This window comes from Pezoporus flaviventris, unplaced genomic scaffold (genome assembly GCF_033815535.1).
Source record: "Pezoporus flaviventris isolate CSIRO_AGI_PZ_B2104156 unplaced genomic scaffold, CSIRO_AGI_Pfla_v1 ptg000030l, whole genome shotgun sequence".
Classification (NCBI taxonomy): Eukaryota; Metazoa; Chordata; class Aves; order Psittaciformes; family Psittacidae; genus Pezoporus; species Pezoporus flaviventris.
In genome coordinates this window covers 1,060,650-1,079,431 of record NW_026892578.1, presented here as the reverse complement: position 1 = coordinate 1,079,431, position 18,782 = coordinate 1,060,650, and the positions used below count along the sequence as shown (strand labels likewise).

General features: G+C 39.2%; 1 protein-coding gene across 4 annotated transcripts; it reads left to right on the top strand.

The window, feature by feature from the left end:
* The first annotated feature begins 550 nt into the window (after positions 1-550).
* Positions 551-18,125, top strand: IL18RAP (interleukin 18 receptor accessory protein). 4 transcript variants are annotated; one of them, XM_061459622.1, is made up of 11 exons: positions 551-944; positions 6,982-7,113; positions 8,129-8,426; positions 8,530-8,704; positions 9,486-9,660; positions 11,722-11,790; positions 12,041-12,161; positions 13,840-13,994; positions 14,840-14,977; positions 16,341-16,511; positions 17,155-18,125. In XM_061459622.1, the coding sequence occupies exons 2-11, from the start codon at positions 6,990-6,992 to the stop codon at positions 17,523-17,525; spliced, it is 1,797 nt and encodes a 598-aa protein (XP_061315606.1). In that variant the 5' UTR covers positions 551-944; positions 6,982-6,989; the 3' UTR covers positions 17,526-18,125. The 4 variants fall into 4 exon arrangements, with proteins under 4 accessions (XP_061315606.1, XP_061315609.1, XP_061315607.1 ...); XM_061459625.1 differs by having other exon boundaries at positions 8,162-8,426; positions 17,155-18,119; XM_061459623.1 differs by lacking the exon at positions 551-944 and adding an exon at positions 2,609-2,922.
* The last annotated feature ends 657 nt before the right edge of the window (positions 18,126-18,782 follow it).

Genomic DNA, 18,782 nt, shown 5'->3' with positions numbered 1-18,782 from the left:
CTGTAAATGCTCATTTTGGTAGGGAGAGGAGGGGGTTGAGCTAGAGATAATAGTTTTTTGCTCATGAACACTGATATCTACATTATAACATGAGCTGCCTTTAGCTGAGGGATGTAGGGGATTTACATGAAAATGAGCTCTTCAGTATGTACATACACTCCTAACCCTTTGGAACATTTGTATTTAGTATTATTTTTTAAAACAAACATAGTAATATCATTCAAAAACCGTACTAATCCTCCCTTATTATTAGTTGCCTGGCAGAATATACTAATCTGACATAAATTTGATAAAATGGATAAATCTGATAAAATGGAACCGTATTTCCTTCTAGTGCCAATGGGGAGAAATCAATAGAGAATAATTTTGGAAGATCTTCTGTCAGTTTGCTAGGAGACCATCAAGGTTCAGCTCATTCTCCTCATTATCTTGCATTCAACTAAAGCTACTTCTGAGGAGGCATTTCTTTGACACCGATACTTAGTGCTGCTGTAGTGGAGGGTCTTTGTTACCTTCTCGGTGTACTTGAGAACACAACTGGAGTGCTGGATGTGTCCTAAAGGAAACACACAGCTAATTTGTGAAGGATGGTCTAGAATTCTATGTGTCACACCCAGATATCAGTAGACTGTATAACCTAATACAAAATGGACAGAGGTTTGTGTTTAGATATTGTTCAGACACCTGCTGTGACAGCAGAACCAACACCACTGACTCAGTGTAGAGATAATCGGAATGGAAAATTTCTTACCCACTGGTGTTAACCATAGCTGGGCAGAGGAGGAGGTGACATGTAAATGTGTCAAGGCAGAAGAGTACCAGAATATTAAAGAGATGGAACCTCCCAGCAATATAAGACTACACTACACACACACTGAGATGGTGCATTCCCCCTCCCTGTTCCTTGGGTGGCAAAATGCTTGAGCGAAAGTGAGATGGACAAGGTAAGACTGAATTTCCACAGGGGTGGGGAGGCACAATTTCCTGGAACTATAGCATCAAATATCAAATATGATATCTGTGTGTGAGTAGAGAAGGAGGAGAGAGAAAGGAAGCAGGGATGGTACTCCGGAACCATCCTTTACCCTTTCCTTTATAAACTTGCTCTAGCAGCAACGGATAAATTTGAACCTGGGAAGTGAGGCTGCTTTTTAGTGTATACATGACTTTTACAAAAGAGGAAAGGGTGAATTGGAGCAGAGGCTCAGCCAAATATTTGGTACTATTTGATAAGATTTTCATCCAGTCTGAGTAACCAGTATGACATACCACTCAGTCTTTTGGCAGCATGGTTTTCAAAACTTTATGTGACTGGTGCTTCTGTTGTATTTCTAAAATCTGCTCTTAAAGTTGGACTGCTCTACTTCTTTTATTGAATGCAATAAACCCATTACTTTGACAGTACAACAGTGGGGACTTACAATGAATGAGTAGACACATTTTGTGTCCTTAAAATGTGTCTTTGGGAAAGAACCATCTTTTCTGTCTGATAGCCTGAGCAATGGCTTAAAAGCAGCATAGGTTGACTTTATCTGTGTTGCACTTTCTAATTCCTTCAAGGGAAGAGGAAAATACAGTGTTTCTTCTAGGCAGAAAGGACACCTTCAAAAAGCTGAATTCTTTATAGTGAAATGTGCGAATATACATTGGAGCCTTTTGTAATTCATAAACCAGACATATGTTTGGTACTGGGGCAAAACGCTAAGTATTTTAGGAGACAGTCACCAAGTTTAATCATCAATGGGGTTTGTTCTGGAAAAGGCAGAGAACTAAGTACACTTTGGAAGCGGAGAATACAAATCCTGTATCTCCAAATGCTCAGAACCCAACAGAATCAAGCATTAGTACTGGCCATTGCATAAAAGAATATGTACATAAGAAGAGGCAAGATTGAAATCTCCTGTTCTAGAGCAAAAAACCATTGTTTAGCTTCTTGTGGAAACAGAGAAATTGACCCAATGTGCAGTAAGGAGGGTGAACTTCACACAAAAAGAAGGAAGTCCTACTGCTCCTGAAATGACTGGTGCAAACTGCTGAACCTGTATATTTTACAACCTATTTTTGTTGTTGTATTTTGTTGTTGTATTATTACTACAATATTTTTCAACCCCTATTGAAATAGGGAGAACTGGGGTCTGAGTTGATGACAAAGTGCTCTCAGATGCTTTTATGTAGTTTGAGTCACTGTACAGCCTGTCTTTTTTAGGGGATTTACATCCATACAGGAAGCCTGCAAGAGGGGGTTGCACTGTGTGGGACTGTATATGCTCAATGCTCTGCTGCTTAGTGGGGCCAAGGGGGCAAGACACAAATAGCCCACATTGATCAGGACTTCTCTTTCTGCCAAAGCTATGGCTGGGGTAACCAACAAGGCTTAACTGGGAGGACACAGATAGAAAGTAATAGCGTGTCACAGCCTTCTTATAATGCCAACTTTCAGTGGGTGTGGAAAGTAGCTGAGAGGCTAGGAGTAAGGAGAACTAGGCTCTTATAGTGGATATTACTCAGTATTGAACAGAATTGTGGTTCTTTTGTAGATTTCAAATATTACACTTTCTTTTTTTTTTTTTTTAACCACCTAATAACAGCGTTTAGGCAAAAAAAAAAAATGTCCCAAAATACTTTTACCCTTCCTTCTCTTAAATGAAACAAATTAAAAAGTCCAATGTTTTTCTTCACACAATGCAAATATAAGATTTTTAGAACCCAAAAGGCTTTGATTTTTTAACTAAGGACAAAGTATTTTCCCTTGTTCTTTTTACAAGAAAGTTACCAGGAAATTTTGAACCTAACAGAACTAAACTGAGAAAGGAAGGGATGATGACAGTGAGGTAAAGGAAATTCCTGTAAAGGAAACAGACTCAACACAGTGAACAGCTAGAACTAAACCACATTTCTTACCCCATAGTGTAGGATGTGCAGGTAAGATTTTCAGATAATATATTTTTTTTTAATTATAACTTTTATCTTTGGATTTTACCCTACCCCATCTACTTCGTAGGTGAGTTGATTTATTATCTTTGAATGTGCATTTTAAAGTAAATCAGTTTTAGTTGCTTAGTCAGACAAAATGGTAGGGTCTAGTAAGTACCTTCAGTAGGGCTAGGGTAATTTTTTTTCTTTATAGGTATGGTGAAGCTTTCTTCTGTGTGATTATTACTAATCTTACTCCTAGGTTCAGATTAAGTTTGGTTTTCCACCGTTGTAAGTCCAATACCAGACACAGGAGTTGATAGCTCTGACGCAGAATGAAGTGATTTTCATCCGAACGGGAGTAGTAGATTGTAAGATTGTGGCATGCCACTCTGTACTAGACTTCAGAGATATCATGAATCGTGGTGCAGCTCTCAAGAAGTTGATCTTCTGATTCTTGTGCTTATATTTTAAGCAAATACACACAAAATGCTATGGAATAGAGATTTATTGGTTTTTTGTGAGAGTCCGCTAAGAATTTAAAGATATGCAAAATAATACAGTTTTTATTCTTCTCTTGTACATTTTTTCACCACAGGAAGTTGTGTTAAGGCCACATTAGTTTCCTTTGTATATGAGTTTCCAACTAAATGGCATCCTAATTCCCTACACTAAGGATACAGTAGTATGGGTGGGTACATGAAAGGAGAAGGTGGAGAGACTCTTGGTAATATGTTTCGAGAGTAGAGTGCTTTTTTTTTTCTTGCAGATACTAACCAAGATAAAATGAGTCATTGATTATATCAAGTTACTGATTCATCTTCAGACCCTGTGTAGTGAACTGGATGGTCAGTTAAAGATTATCCTGCTTCAAGTACCCCGCCTTTGGTAATTGCTGTCTGCTTCTGCTATGAATTTGTCTTCTTGTCAAACACATTTGAAAGACAACACTTATCAATTTCATGCACTACTGTACTTCTTAAGCACTATAAAAATTCAAAGATTACAAGGTTCTCTAAGAAAAGTGTCATCAGTTAACAAAAATAAATTGGCAGTGGTGCATTTTCCCATGGCTAGCAGAAGAAAACTGAAAATTATACAGATTGCTAACCAAACCTGTAACATTCATTAGCTAACCATCTCTACACTTCTTCCACATTTGTGTTGACCTGTTGAGCTTGAAGGGCTAACAATATTGTTAGCATGGCAATAAACTGAAGAGCAGAGAGATTATACATCACTGGCATTATTAAATACATTGTGAATGGTGACTTGTTTTGCTACAGGTAGCCTGTGTGTCCCCAGACAAATGGGCAGCTGGGAAGTAAATGCTTCCACTGCCTATCTTGTGCCATGTCAGGCACCTCTCAGGTAGCTTCTCATGGCTTAACAGGTTGAATGAATCACCAGAAAGGATTGCAGCTGTTATAGGAAAGGGCCTGGATCATTTGCCTGGGATCAACGGAGTGGAGAGGACAAAGAAATAGAGGAGACCTTCCACTTTTGATAATACTGACTGACTGCATCAGCTCACTTGCAGCACTGAATTACACACAAGGCCCTTGGGTCCTGCTTGCTGCCAACACCAGTATGTCTGTCCTGGTTTTGTCTGGGATGGAGTTATTTTTTTTCCTACTAGCTGGTATGCTCCTGTGTTTTGGATTTAGTGAGAGAACGATATTTTAGTTGTTGCTGTGTAGCACTTACCCTGATCAAGGACCTTTCAGTGTCCCGTGCTCTGCCAGTGAGGAGGGGCAATAGAAGCTGGGAAGTAACAAAGACAGGACACCTGACCCAAACTAGCCAAAGGGGTATTCCATACCACAAAATGTTATACTCAGTGTATAAACTCTGGGGAGTTGATCAGGAGCCACAGATTGATGTTTAGGGGTGAGCTGGTCATCAGTCAGCGGGTGGGAAACAGTTGTGCTGTACATCACTAGTCTTTATAGGGTTTTATTTCTCTCTTTTTCCTATTATTATTATTTTTATAATTATAGCATTTTAATTTATTTCATTTATTAAACTGTTCCTATCTCAAGCCACAGGTTTTACCTTTTTCTGATTCTGCTTCCCATCCCATTGGGGAAGGCGAGTGTAAGCCAGCGGCTGAGTGGTACTTATATTGATGATTTAGACCATGACAGTGTCTTTGCCATGTGGGCTGTTGGGTGATATAACTCATCCTTTGTTTTATACAGTATTAATAGGGGTAGAGATGCAGCCCTAATGAATGCCCTGAGAGAGGTCTTTGCAGTTGTCATAAACCCAAATTCAAGAGTAAGGATCCATTGATCCTTTTACAGTGGATAAATCCTAAAGTTTAGGAGGGCTTCCTCCCAGTGCTGCTGGGAAACTGTCTCTTTGTTCAGACATATGTATTGGTCAGGAGTTTCAGGATGATTTTGAAAGATGAATGGGGTGATGACTGTTGGCGGCAGCCAATCTGTTATAAAGCACCAGGATGCATTAAGACAAGTGAGTTAACCTACTCAATGTGACCTCCAAGTGTAAAAATAGATCATTCCGTTCACTTGCAAGGAATAAAGATGTGCTGAAGAGAATGATGACTAAAGTGCTCCTCTTTACACAGAGCAGCTGCGTGAAAAAGTGCAGAGTGGGAGTTCTTTTCACGTCTTTTGCTAGCTCTGTGTGCAGTGGATGCTCTCTTGCTGCCTGCCTGTATGAGTGGTGTCTGATTTGCATGAGGTGACAACAGACAAGGGACTAGCCTTTGCCTGACCTTTCTTTTTTTCCTCTGGGCTGACTCAGTGCCTCTCTGGCAGATGTGCAGGTGCGGAGTCACTCTGTGGCCAAATGTGCAAAGGAAAAAGCTCCTTGAGGTCTCAGTTGCATAACATGAACATTAGCAAAGCACATGGCCTTTACTCCTGAATCAGGCACTCCAGACATGTCAATCACAGGCACTGGGTATGTTCTTACTAAATATGCAAATTAAGCCATAGCTGTTGAATATGCATGATTGACAGCCTGCCTTCCCTCTAGCCCTGTGGTTGAGAAGGCTGTGGTACACAGATGAAACCTCCTAGTAGGAAAGACAAAATACTTAATGCAATAGTGTTTGGGTTTCATCTTGTATAGGGTGCTGTAATATAGGGGTCTGGGTGCAGCTGAGTGATTTCGGGTCCTGCTCCCACATCCCCTGCATGTCCCCGGTCTCAGCTCAGAGGTGGTATGCCACTGAGCTCATACCTTATGGTGGAGTGGATGTTACCTTGTTGAGCAGGTCTCTCCTAGGGTCATTCAGGCAGTGCAATGCAGGACTCTGGTGCAGAAGCGAGGCCTGATGCTGCACGTATAGGTAAGTCATGGAGGAGAAGGGGTTTTTTAGGTTCCTCTGCAGACCATAACGGGCATTTTATGGTATATCCATTTTAGCTGGTAATAAAGCCCAATAGGAGCATGTCTCTTGAGTTAATGAGTTGGAACCCAAGACCTGGTGTCTATACAGTACATGCTTTTAGGGTTTTCCTTCTGCATAGCTCTGCTCCAGTCCCATGGACTCAATGCTGGCTGTAGCTGCAAAGCATCTTCAGATTTGATAATCTCAAAGGAATCCAGTTTACACATTCTGAGCCTATTGGCCTTCAGGATAAAACAAATCTCCACAGATTTTAGGGCCAGTTATGCCTTTCTCAGTCTGCTGCTGATAGTTGTCATTAGCTAAAGGCATATTTTGTTATTTGATATCTTATCTATCATCTTAGAGGACAGGTTCCTCTTCTAACAGCAACGTCTCCTGCAAGACCTGCATTTCCATTCCAGATGTGGAGCTCTGCATTGCTGTACACTTGGAAATCCCTCTGTAAGCAATTCTATGCAAGATATATTTAAAAAGGATGTTCATATTCTTGAATATCATCTATCCTGTATTTGTGTGAAATAGTATGAATAGGAGGAGTGCTGCAAACCCTGTTTCAAAAGGCACAATATCTAGAAAATACTGTCTGTAAGTTTTATAGAGCTACATAAGAAGATATGTAATTGCCTATCTATGTTACTGGAGTATTACTTGGAAAAGAAAAAGTCTGTCTTCCTCTTTTACAGAAAACAAGATGATTCTTACAGAAAATACCTCAGAATATCAACCAAAATCAGTAAAGAAAATCATGCTCACTTTGTGCTGGATCCTAGCATTGTTTATCAATGGGGCAGAAGTTAGAGAGATTAACTTTTTAGGTAAGAGGCTGCTTTGGTGAGGTTTGGGGTTTGTGGCTCTTTCTAACAGCTGAGAAAACTCGATCTGCATTTTGACATGCCTTCATGACTTTTCCCTGCACCTGTTTATACTCATGTAAGGCAAACAGCTGTTTCTAGCCTTTCTGTAAACTTTTTAAGTGTTGGTAATACAATTTACTGTAAATAGGATTCAAAAATCAGTTCCCAAATGAAAAAAAAAATGGCAAATGTAAAGGAGAGTTTCTGAGAACTGAATGGAGGAAAAGAATTGCTTCTCTAACTCATCAAAGTCTCCAGCAGCTGGTCCAAGCCCACACAATGTATTTGAAGGAGCTTGATTCAATTCAGTTCACAGAGAGAAACCAAAACAGGGAATCTCCAGGTGGGCAGGTGAGGAACTGAAGATTTCATGCTGTCACTTCTGCTGAAGTGAAATCCTAACATATTTTCAAGGGTTACCACATCTTGACAGGCTGGAGGAGTTACACAGCGAAGTCAGTCAGCCTTCAGGGAATTTGGGCAGGTGACCTCAGCTTTCAGCATCAAAAAATCTGTTTAATTTTAGTGACAGTAGCTGAAACATAAGAGGGGAAAGATTTGAAAGCAGCATAACAATAATGATAGTCAACCTTACCCAAAATAGGGAGTATGGTTGTCAGGCTCTGCTTCTTCAGGCTTATGTTAGTCCCTTCCCCATTAAGACGAGGAGGGCTAGAAAAGCTGCATCTACTTTCCTACAGAGTTGACGTTTAATAGGTTAGCACCTATGTGAAAATCTTCGGTTGGCTAAAAATCTTAAGCTATTTTCACGTTAGGCTTTTAAAAAAGGCTTAATAAACCTTTGGAAACCTTTGGATAAACTTTTGAAATCACTGGCAAATTTCATGTTTAAGGAAATCAATTCTCTATTAGTCCAGCATCTGGTCACATAAAATTATTTAACAAAAAGGAAAGTTGTATTTTTGTAGTATTCCTAATTATATTTTTAAAACATGATGACTGTGTGATCTTTCAGGTGGTGTTGATATTTTATTGTCCTGCTTTTCAGGATGTTCCCATGTTGAACCTCAAATATGGTATCGTGCAATTAGTGGTGAGGAATTTGTTTTACAATGTGCTTTACCAGATAGAGATGCTACCCACATTTATAACAACTCACTTCCAAAACAACATAAGGTGAAATGGTTCTGGCAAAAAGACAAAGAGCCACTGAAGGCTGTCAAGGAAAGCTCTAATCCTGCTCTCCAAGGGGATGCACTTTGGTTTAAACCAGTAAGGGACAGTGATTCTGGAATGTTCATCTGTATAATATGGTATGTAATGGAACAAAAGGCTTTTAATTCTATACAAGAATAATTGTTTTCTTTTGCTTTATTTTGTGCATTAAATGTTTAACTTTTTTCCTGCATCACTCAGGGAAAAAATCTCATGTCTCAAAATTGTTTTGGAGGTTCAAACAAAAAAGGTGGCAAAATGTTCAGGTTATGACACAAGCACGCTCTATCTTCTTGCTGGCAATGGGAATTCAATAACTTGTCCTGGGACAAAATGCTACAGCCATATAAAAAAGCCAGATGTAAAATGGTACAAGGTAAGAGTCATTGCCTTGACAATTCAAAAAAGCTCAGTGGTCTAGTTAATGCTCATGTGTCATAAGTTTCTGAATTCTTGTTTGGCAGACGATGCAGCCTGAAAAGTTCAACCCAAAAGTAGAATCTTGAATTACTATATATCAAGTTGACATGTAAGAGTTTTGATGAAATTTGCCACACCCAAAATATCATTCCACAAAAGAGAAGCCTGGAAATGCTTTCTCTCCAGTGGATTTTTTTTCACGAATTTGATTAATGGAAAATTCTTAGTGGTCTTAGAGAATATGAATACACTGAGTTGAAAAATATGGGTGTTTTTCAAAAATTAGTGAGTTTTGATCTTTTGACTAGAACAGTGTTGTCAATCTCAGATAATCCAAATCCATGATATATTTCTCATGAAAGAACATAAAAATATTTTCAAAAAGAATTTATTTATAAAGAAAAAGAATCCATCAAAAGGTGATATTTTTTGTTGCTCTTTAGTAATAGTTTAATTTAGATTAGATTCATGATTTCACATTTCTCTCAAGAATCACAAATTTAAAATATTTTTTAAATGATAATCACATATTATAGACCAAATTTTTTTTTTATATCACTGACAAATGTCCTCAGATTCCTAATAAATCTGTTTTTGTGATTCAATGTAATGAGTTGGGCTTAGATTTGCTGCCATGGTAACACTATCCAAATATCCTAAAATATACTTTAATAACAGCAAAAACAACAACGAAAGACTTCTAATTCCTTGGGTTTTTTTTTATTTTTTTTTTTTAGGATGGTCATCAAATAAAGCATAGGAAAACCAGAAAAAGCCTAAAGCTTAAGCATAATGAAATCTATTTGAATCCAACCTATGACAAAGATGCTGGAATATATGTGTGTGATTATGTTCTATATGACAACACTACCAAGTGGACAATGAGAACAACAGTTACAGTAGAAGTCATCAGTGAGTAATATAATAACTCAGAATAGAATACATGAAGTAAAGTCTGTTTTCTCTGTTCTCTCCTACCCTATTAATGTCTTTTGTTCAGACTCTTGTTCTGAAAAATCCATAAACTGAATTTGCTACATGATCATTAAAATCCTCTTCCAGGTATTCTGAGGACATCTTGACTAGAACTTTCAATTATAGAATCATAGAATGGTTTGGGTTGGAAAAGACCTTATGATCGTCTAGTTCCAACCCCCTGACATGAGCAGGGAAACATCCCACTAGACCAGGTTGCTCAAAGCCCCATCCAACCTGGCCTTGAGCACTGCCAGGGATGGAGCATTCACAGCTTCCCCGAGTAGCCTGTTCCAGTGCCTCACCACTCTCACAGTAAAGAATTTCCTCCTTGTATTCAATCTAAATCTCCCCTGTTTAAGTTTGAACCCATTACCCTGTGTCCTATTACTACAGTCCCTGATGAAGAGTTCCTCTCAGGCATCCTTGTAAGCTGTTCAGTAACAACATATAGCATAAAATGCCATGATTTTCAAGATCTAATTCCACCTTGGATTTCTTGTGGTTCCCAACAGTGGAGACCAAGTCTATAAAAGGATTTAGATCTCAGAGTAGAATTCATGAAACTCCAACTGGTGCCAATGAGTGCTAATCCAGAGCTCTATGGCACTTTGATATGGCATGGCTTTATATTCTCCTTCAAATCATGGTAACCTCTTCCATAATATTTACTGTCCTCTCCTGCCCTTTGGGTGAAGTGCAGATATTGCCTGAGAGCTGTTGGATAATGTCAACAAGGGAGCGTGCTCGAAACTCAGGATCACAAAAGAGGGAGACTGTTTATATTGCTAGAAGAGAGATGTGGTTATGCTTTACTCCAGATGCCTGTGGTTGAGTGCTGGTTGAGACTTTTATTTCCTAGAGGAAAGTACAGCTACTTTCTATAGTACAGCATGGGACCCATTCTCAGCATCCTTGTAGAAAGTGTGCCACTGTGGAAGGGAGAACAAGATTTAGGGAGCAAAAGAAAGGTGTCAGTGGAGGCAACCTGGTTCTATAGTCTAGTGAGAACATCACTCCTCTGAAATTCCATGGTCTAGGGGAGTACAGCACTCCTCTGAAATAGCTGTTCCCTATTTTGCAGATGTTTGAGGCATTTGGTACCAAGAAGTCATGGAAAAAATATATACTCCCCACCAGAACAGGGTCTGGAAACCACACCTCACCAGCTTTTGAGACATCTGTGTTCTGAGTTACAATGCTCTTTCACCCCTTTCTCTGGCTATAGTCCTGAAATATTTTCCAATCAGTCATGAAATAGCTCTGCTTTTATTCTGATCACACTAAGCCTGAGCTAAGCACTGTGCTTCTCAGTTCTTTTCCCTCACTTCACAGCACACCCAGAAAAACATTTGAAAAGAGTCATATACATACATAATTGACCTGAATCTTGCATACATTTCTCTTCTGTGGCTTGGTTTAAAAGAAAACCCGAAGTGTTATGTGGCACCGTTTCCTGCAGGATGGGACTTTCCTAGAATATCAGAGCTGTGGGTTTTAGCACCTTCAGGTTGTTTTTCCGGAGGCTGGGTACTTACTTAGTAGCTCGTATGAACTGTGGGTGCCATTATCTGTGCCCTTTGACAACCCTTGTTATGAAAAGAAAAAAAAAAAAAAAGAAAAAGAGGTTATTTTAATGCAAGTATCTGTGCTCTGTGTGTGCTTAATGGAATGGGGATTGGCATGGAACACCTTCAGGGGATTTTGCAAGGGGAGCCCCTAATTTCTAAGTTCTAAATAGCCTTAAGCACAAGCTACAAAGTCTCAGAGTAACTGAGATAGCAGGTCTTTAAGTAGCTATATCAGGTTTGTGTCAAAACTCCCTTATCTGTGCGGTTTCAACAACCCTTTTGGATTTTGGTGTCTAAATTCCACCTAACATTTAAAAACGAAAATTCTGTAAGATGTTTTCTCTGCTCTTCTGCACTGATGATAGTATTGTAGTTTCTGCACTGATGATAGTATTGTAGTTATTAACAGTACTCCCGTTAATTGCAGCAAAAAACACTATCCATCCACCCAACTTCTTGTATCCCAATGGTGTGATGATCCTTGAAGCAGAGCTTGGTGAGTTTTGATTCCTTATCTGAAAGTGAAAGAAAATGTTTAAATGAGATATTAATAAAGATCTGGATAAAGCAAAGCAGCTTTGCCTTCTAGGAGTATGAGAATTTTATACAAAATGTGTTTTTTTGCTTGGTATGTATCTTTGTGGATATTAAAGGAAGCATCATGTGTTATATAGATCCCAGGCTTTTTACGAGAAAGATATTCTGGTAACCTACATGCATGATTTTCCTGATTTAATTTGTTCCAGGAAAGCCACTTGAATTGGAATGCCGCGTACAGTTTGGGTTTGAAAGAGCTTCTCTGATGAGGGTAACATGGAAAAGAAACAACAAAGAAAATATAAACGAGAAATTGAATCAGGAAACGCGGTAGGAAAATATCCCAGTAGTCTGATTAGTACTAAAGTCAGCAGCTATAAAAATCCTTCTACAACTTTACCTAATACATTTTATTGAAAGAAACTCAGAAGGCTCTGTTCTTCAATTTATTAATGTGTATGTCCATGAGCATGTGACAGGCACAGGCACTTCACTTACAAAAGCACATAATGATGACCATAAAGTGAAGAACTCAAACTTTTTGCACAATTTTAACTCTTCTTCCTAAAGCTTTAGCCCTTGGACAGCTTCAGTGTGAGTGGTGCTTGGTTGCCTTTGCCTGTATCAGCTCTTTTCAAGTGTTCCCTCTGTTGTACCTTGCCAGCAACTCACATGTTCTGTCTTCTGAAGCTGCCCCTGAAAGGGGAATCAACCATATCAGTAAAACAGTACTGTGGACATACTGAAAAGAGTTCGGGTGCCTCAGATGGTGGGGTTAGGCAGTCTGAGGACTGAATTTCAGGACACTGAATTTCAGGATTCTCCCCTGACAAGAATTAACCAGACCCTGTAGAAAAGCCACATGCAGGGAAAGATTTTCTGTGACCTGGGGACAACCCGTATAGTCACTTTTTCAGTGTCCAGCTTGGGCAAGAAACAGTGAAGACAACACAGGCAAGTGTGTCTCTCACTACACAGTCCTGAGTCATCTTTATGAGGAAAATTTTCTGTACACCATGAAAAGCTAAAGTCCTGCTGCCATTGCTAAAATTCAATTATTAATAGGAGTCATATGGGAAAAAAGAAATTATGATATTACACACACACATGCACATATTCATGCTCATGTGGTAGATTAGAAATTTGATTTTTCTGATTTTTGAACGTTTAGCTTTGTAATGTTCTTCTTACCAGGTTTTTAGCTTTTTGCATACAATTTCTGATCATTTTTTAAAAACCCAAATGACTAGAACATTCCCAACAGACTTTTGGTACAGGTTGAATTCTTGCCCATGCTCATGCTTATATACCTTGAGTTAGCAGAAGTACGGCCATGGTAGACTGTCGTTTTGCAGTGTCAAGATGTGAGATGCCTTCAGGACCACCAAAAAGATGCCTGTACTTGTGGCTTTCAAAGAGAAACGCCAAGACACAGAAACCCTGGGTTCTAGAGTTTTTGAAGACACACATCTGTTCCATACAACCCCCACTCAGCCCCAAAGGGATTCCTTTGTTAACTCTTCATTTCCCATGCTTTTGTCCCTTATATCTTAATCTATTTGCCTCTCTTGTCCTTGGGCTTTTTACCACTGTGCAAGAGGCTGTGCTGCTCAGTCTTTTTGCCCATCTAGTTCTTTCTTGTGGCTCCTTTTGAAGTTTCATTTCCCTCCATTTCTACCCTGAGAATTTGTTTTACATCTTAGAAGACCACAAATACTCATACAGAAGTCAAAGGGGGCTATATATTTAAAACTAGGCAAGTGCTTAAGAATTTTGTTGAGTTGATGAATTAAGAATAAACCCTTCAGTCTGCACGCTATTGATGTTAGTAGTATTTTCTTTCAATGTGAAAAACAAATGGAAGTTTCAAACCAGAATATCACATCATTGTTAAAAGTTCAAGATGAGTGTTAAGAAGTTGCAAACTCCTCTTTGAGTTTAGGACATTTGAAGATGGTGTACATGAGCAGCAAAGTTATCATGCAAATAAATATTTTTCTCTCTTTAGTGTTTATCCAGAAGGTTTAAAGGGGCACACACTTCTTCATGTTGCAAAACTGAAAGAAGTTACTGAAAGTGACCTTGGAAGCAACTTCACGTGCTTTGCTGAGAATTCAGTGGGGAATGCCACAGCTATGATCCAGCTGAAAAGAAAGCAGAGAGGTAAAAGTATCGATGGATGACTATTTGCCCTTGAAGACACGTTGTGATTTGCTGCTACAAATTCATTCTGCATTGACACTTTAGCCAGCTGCAGAAATTTCTTGAAGCTGGCTGGGAAAGTTTGATTCGCCAGATGTCTAGAAAGGCACTTTATTCTGACTACTTAGAAGGATGGGGCTATATGGGAACTTACTGCAGGCAAGTGGGCCAATTGCAAGCTGGAGAGTGACTGGAAGAAAAGGAGAGTAGCATTTCTCAACATTAATAGTCAGTCTACTAAACCAAATCAGAGCAGCTGCTGAAAGCAATAGTATTCCTTGATTTTCATAGGACATTTCTGTTTATTTTCCCAGTCCTTAGCATGCATGTTTCTGAGAAGTTACCATAGCTGGTATGAATGTGGAAGCCTTTCAAGCAAAGACCGAAACTAGAGTGTTGAAATTAAACAATTGAACCATAATTCACAGTGGAGATTCATCTTTGGAGTGGCACAGGAAGTCTCCAGCAGGGCACTGTGTGTGCTCTGATGTGACAATTCCAAACCAAGTGATGACTACTTTCAGCCTTGCTGAGTGCGCCACAGACCATTTTCTATGTGCTTTCCATCACAGATTAGCTTTTAATACCATCAAAGAGAGTCTATTCAAAAAAGGTCCCTGGTGGTAGACTGAAACTCTGTTAAAGTTTGCAGCTAAATATCTTCCTGACTTCTCTAAGGCCTGCCAGTGGCGTAAGAAAGAAGATTGTGAGGCAGTTTGCCCCCGTTTTTGGACTGAATTTTTCATCTAGAGTGTTAATATTATTTTGGAAAGCCTGAATTATGATAGACCCTTTTCTTTCTACAGTGTTTCTCTTATATGTCCTGTGCAGTGCCATTTCTATTCTATTTGCATTACTTTTGTGCACTGCCTTTATTTACCAGCACTGGATTGAAATAGTGCTGATGTACCGAAGTTATCTGGTCCACAATGAAACCATGGGAGGTAAGAAATGTTGCACAATATTAATTTTATTCATATTTTCTACTGCCTTTTTCCATGTGGGTTAATCTGGTGGGAATTAACTGTTTAATTAAATTCTCTTACTGATGCTGCTCTCTTTGAGTCAATACAAATGCTGCTAAAACTAGCAAGACATCCAGTGGGTTTAGATGGAAAAAAAGCCAGGCAGTGGGGAGGAAGTATCTAACACCAACTGAAATGTCACAGTTAGCCTTTTACAAGATCTCTTATTTAACCAGGTTAGCATAGGTAGTTGAATTTTGGCAGTCCCTTTTCAGGGGATAGTAGAGCATCTCCAACATTTGAACCTCATTCTCCAAAAGTGTTCAACAGAACCTGTGGATAAGAATCAAATATCCTTGCAGAACTAAGTGAAGAACTCCAGAGCCTATTGTGTTTTTCACTTGAAGACAATAATTTCTCAGAACAATAAACAAAGAAGAAAAATAAGATGATACAGGGCACCGATTGAGAAGTGTACATTCGGGAAATATTTATATTTCCTTTCTAAAAATTATGTTTACCATCTTGACACTTACATTAGCAATCAGCTTCTGATATTTCAAATCTTCATAGTAGCATCACTCCATCATCTCAGCTAAAATGGGTCTCCAACATAGTAGGCAGTATGAAAATGCATCAGAAATGACTGTTACTGCTTTAAAGAACTTAACATATAATTTTCTTACATGAGTTGAAAGAAATCTGGCAGTATGTAACTAAGGAAATTTTTCTAAAAATTCTTGAATCTTGATGCAGATTGAGACAGAGGTGTCTCGGTCTGCTTTTGTGTTTGCATGTGTGTATGTGCATTATACGTGAGTGTGAAATAACTGGATCTAGTTATCTATAAATACATATGTAATGAGAGACAATTAACTGCCCTTTTGGAAAGTATTTCTGTGAGCCCTAAGGCAGCTGGCAAAAGTGATTTGGGAAATCACTGAAAATTTCCCCTCTATTTGGTAACAAATTGATTTAAGAACCTCTGGAAAGTCCCCTTGGAGATCACCCCATATGTCAGTAGGACAAGGAAAGACCTGCCAAGATTCGTGCATTGAAGTTGAAGACACAGTTGTGTTCCATTGTGGTGGCTTCTGTCCTTCTCCCTGATTCTCATGTACCACACGCACACAGTACCATTCACAGTGTGGGTGCATGGAGTGTACAGGCCAATTGTGCCTACCCAGTTAGCTTTTTGCCTAAGGGGATTGGCCATAAAATGTGTTCTCACCTGTTGGATTATGTCCTACTTAAATACGTATCTATGGAAACCGAACATTAAGAAAGAAGCCAAATGCTTCAGACAGATTTGCTAATGTATAGTGTTATTTATTTATTTTAGATGGCAAAGAATTTGATGCATTTGTGTCCTATGCAAAACTGGACTCTTCTGAAAGTGACTCAACTCTAATTAGTGAAGAAAAGTTTGCCCTGGAGCTTCTTCCAGATATACTCGAAAATAAATATGGATACAAGTTATGCATTCTTGAAAGAGATATTCTTCCAGGAGGAGGTAAGGTCCCTGTGGATGATAAAAAATCTTCAGTTCTTTATAAAAATGTTTTTCACTTTCCATAAAACATTATGCACCAGATCAGCAAATGGTATATTTTGGTACAGGAATTTCTGCTCAAATCTCATGCTGTTTTGATCTTTATGTCTGGCCTCTGCGCCTAAGGCATACATATGTTTAAGTGCGATCTCTGGGAGCTACTAGGCTGAGATAAAGCTTCTTATCGAAGAATTTCTTTGCAAGCAGACTCCATTCACTGAAAAGAAGACCACAGATATTTCAGTAATTACTTCCTGAGCTACTTTGGTCAATGCTAGCTGCAGTAATTAGAAAGCCCTCAGTACCTGCCCCTGGGGAGACAAAGACAAGTCCAAGTGCCCTTTGAGACTTTTAAGTAGCAACAAAGTGGGTTTACATGTCAGCTCTGTCCTCTACCTCCTGAGCAGCAAATTTAATTCTCCAGGCTGTGTATGAACAACAGCAGCACCCTCTGATAGCAAAGACATGTATAGGGGTTATGTGATTGCTTAGCATCCGTATTTTTGGTTTCCTTATTTCTGGGTTTTAGCTGTCTATAAAGGAATTGATAAGGTATAAAGTCCATTATAGAATGCAGTAATGATTGTTGCCATTTCTTCTCCAGCATACACAGATGAAGTTGTTACAGCTATTAAACAAAGTAGACGAGTAATAATCATTTTGAGCCCAGCCTACGTCAGTGGGCCAAGCATCTTTGAACTGCAGGCAGCAGTGAACTGTGCCTTGGAAGACAAAAAGATCAAACTGGTATTAATAAAGTTCCAGGCTTTCCAAGAGCCAGAGACTTTGCATCCAGTAGTGAAGAAAGCTCTTCGGATATTACCAGTCATTACCTGGGAGTCTTCTGTTTCTGCTGCTCCAAATAAGTTCTGGAAATATATGCATTACCACATGCCAGTGAAAACTACCAAGATGTTGGGAAATTGGAGCTTAAAGGACTTTTTCCTAAGGTTATTCAGCCTGGTATATCGATAGCAGAAATTTCACAGAGGGGTGATGACAGCAGGCTCAGAAATGGTGACATGGCTGTAAAGGGCCTTTTCTGCACTGGCTGACCACTGTGGATTGAAACTACTGTCAGCAATAGCTCACTCCAAAACACTGAGAAGGACTGCAGTGTGACAGTGCTGCAGCTCCACAGTAAAACTAAGTGGCACTGCACACAAATGTAAATGTGAACTGTTTTTCATAAATTATTTCTGTATTATTTTTATTGTATTTATTATATTTTGCTGTGGTGTTGAGACATACATGTGAATGCTTTGTTATTTGTACTGTATTTCTTCTGGAATATTTTTATATTCGTTTTCTAGAAAAATATTAAAAAAGGGGACTCCAGAGAAAGCTTGAACTTTAATTTTCCTGTGCAGTCCAGTGGGACAAATCCAAAGTCTTTAAATGAGTCACCTCCTCCTGTGGGAGCACCAAGAAAGTGCCATGGGAGACTGTTACCACTGGGTACGCCAAATGAGCTGAGAAAAGAAGGAGCACTGTATCAAGTCTGATCCCAGGCATCTCCATCATTCCTGCAATGAGAGAAAGCATTCCTACCAGCTGTGAAACCTTTCCTACTCTCAGACATCTGCATATTGCTGATCCTGCCTGGTGCTGGTCACTCACAAGTCCCATTGAATCTCTTGGTATTATTGGTATCTTGCAGTTGTAAATCAAAGTCCTGGTTGTCACAGCTGGTAGACTTCCAGGGACTTTGAAGTCTTTCTTTTCTAGTCCTCTGGCTGCTAACTCTCCAGGGTTCATATCACTTACTTTCAAGGCATCTTGCTGTCTGTAGCTGTCAAATGCAGTGGTTACTGTTAAGAAAATCTGAGCAGGAGAGCCACTGATTCGGTGTTCTGCTGACTTCATTTGGCCTTCAAGTTGAAAAATCACTGCTTTATAATGCTAATTGAATAGTTCATCTGCCAGATTTCTTGTTGGAAAGGGACTTCAAGAACTGCTGTTAACAGAACCGGTATACTGAAAAACCACCCTAACTCTTCTGCAAGCAGCTTTTAATCAACACTACTAGGTTCGTAGACTTTGTTAACCTAACACTAAACATGGTAGTTTTTGTGGAGGAGAGAAGAGGCTGACCTTTTAAAGAAATATTCTGTATGGGTGAATGTCGCGTTCAGGGGGGATAATGTAGTTGTCCAGTAAATGCCTTGCTGGCATGAGTAAAACAAATGCCAAATATAAGACAACTCAAGATAGAGTTTTAGGCATGTGATG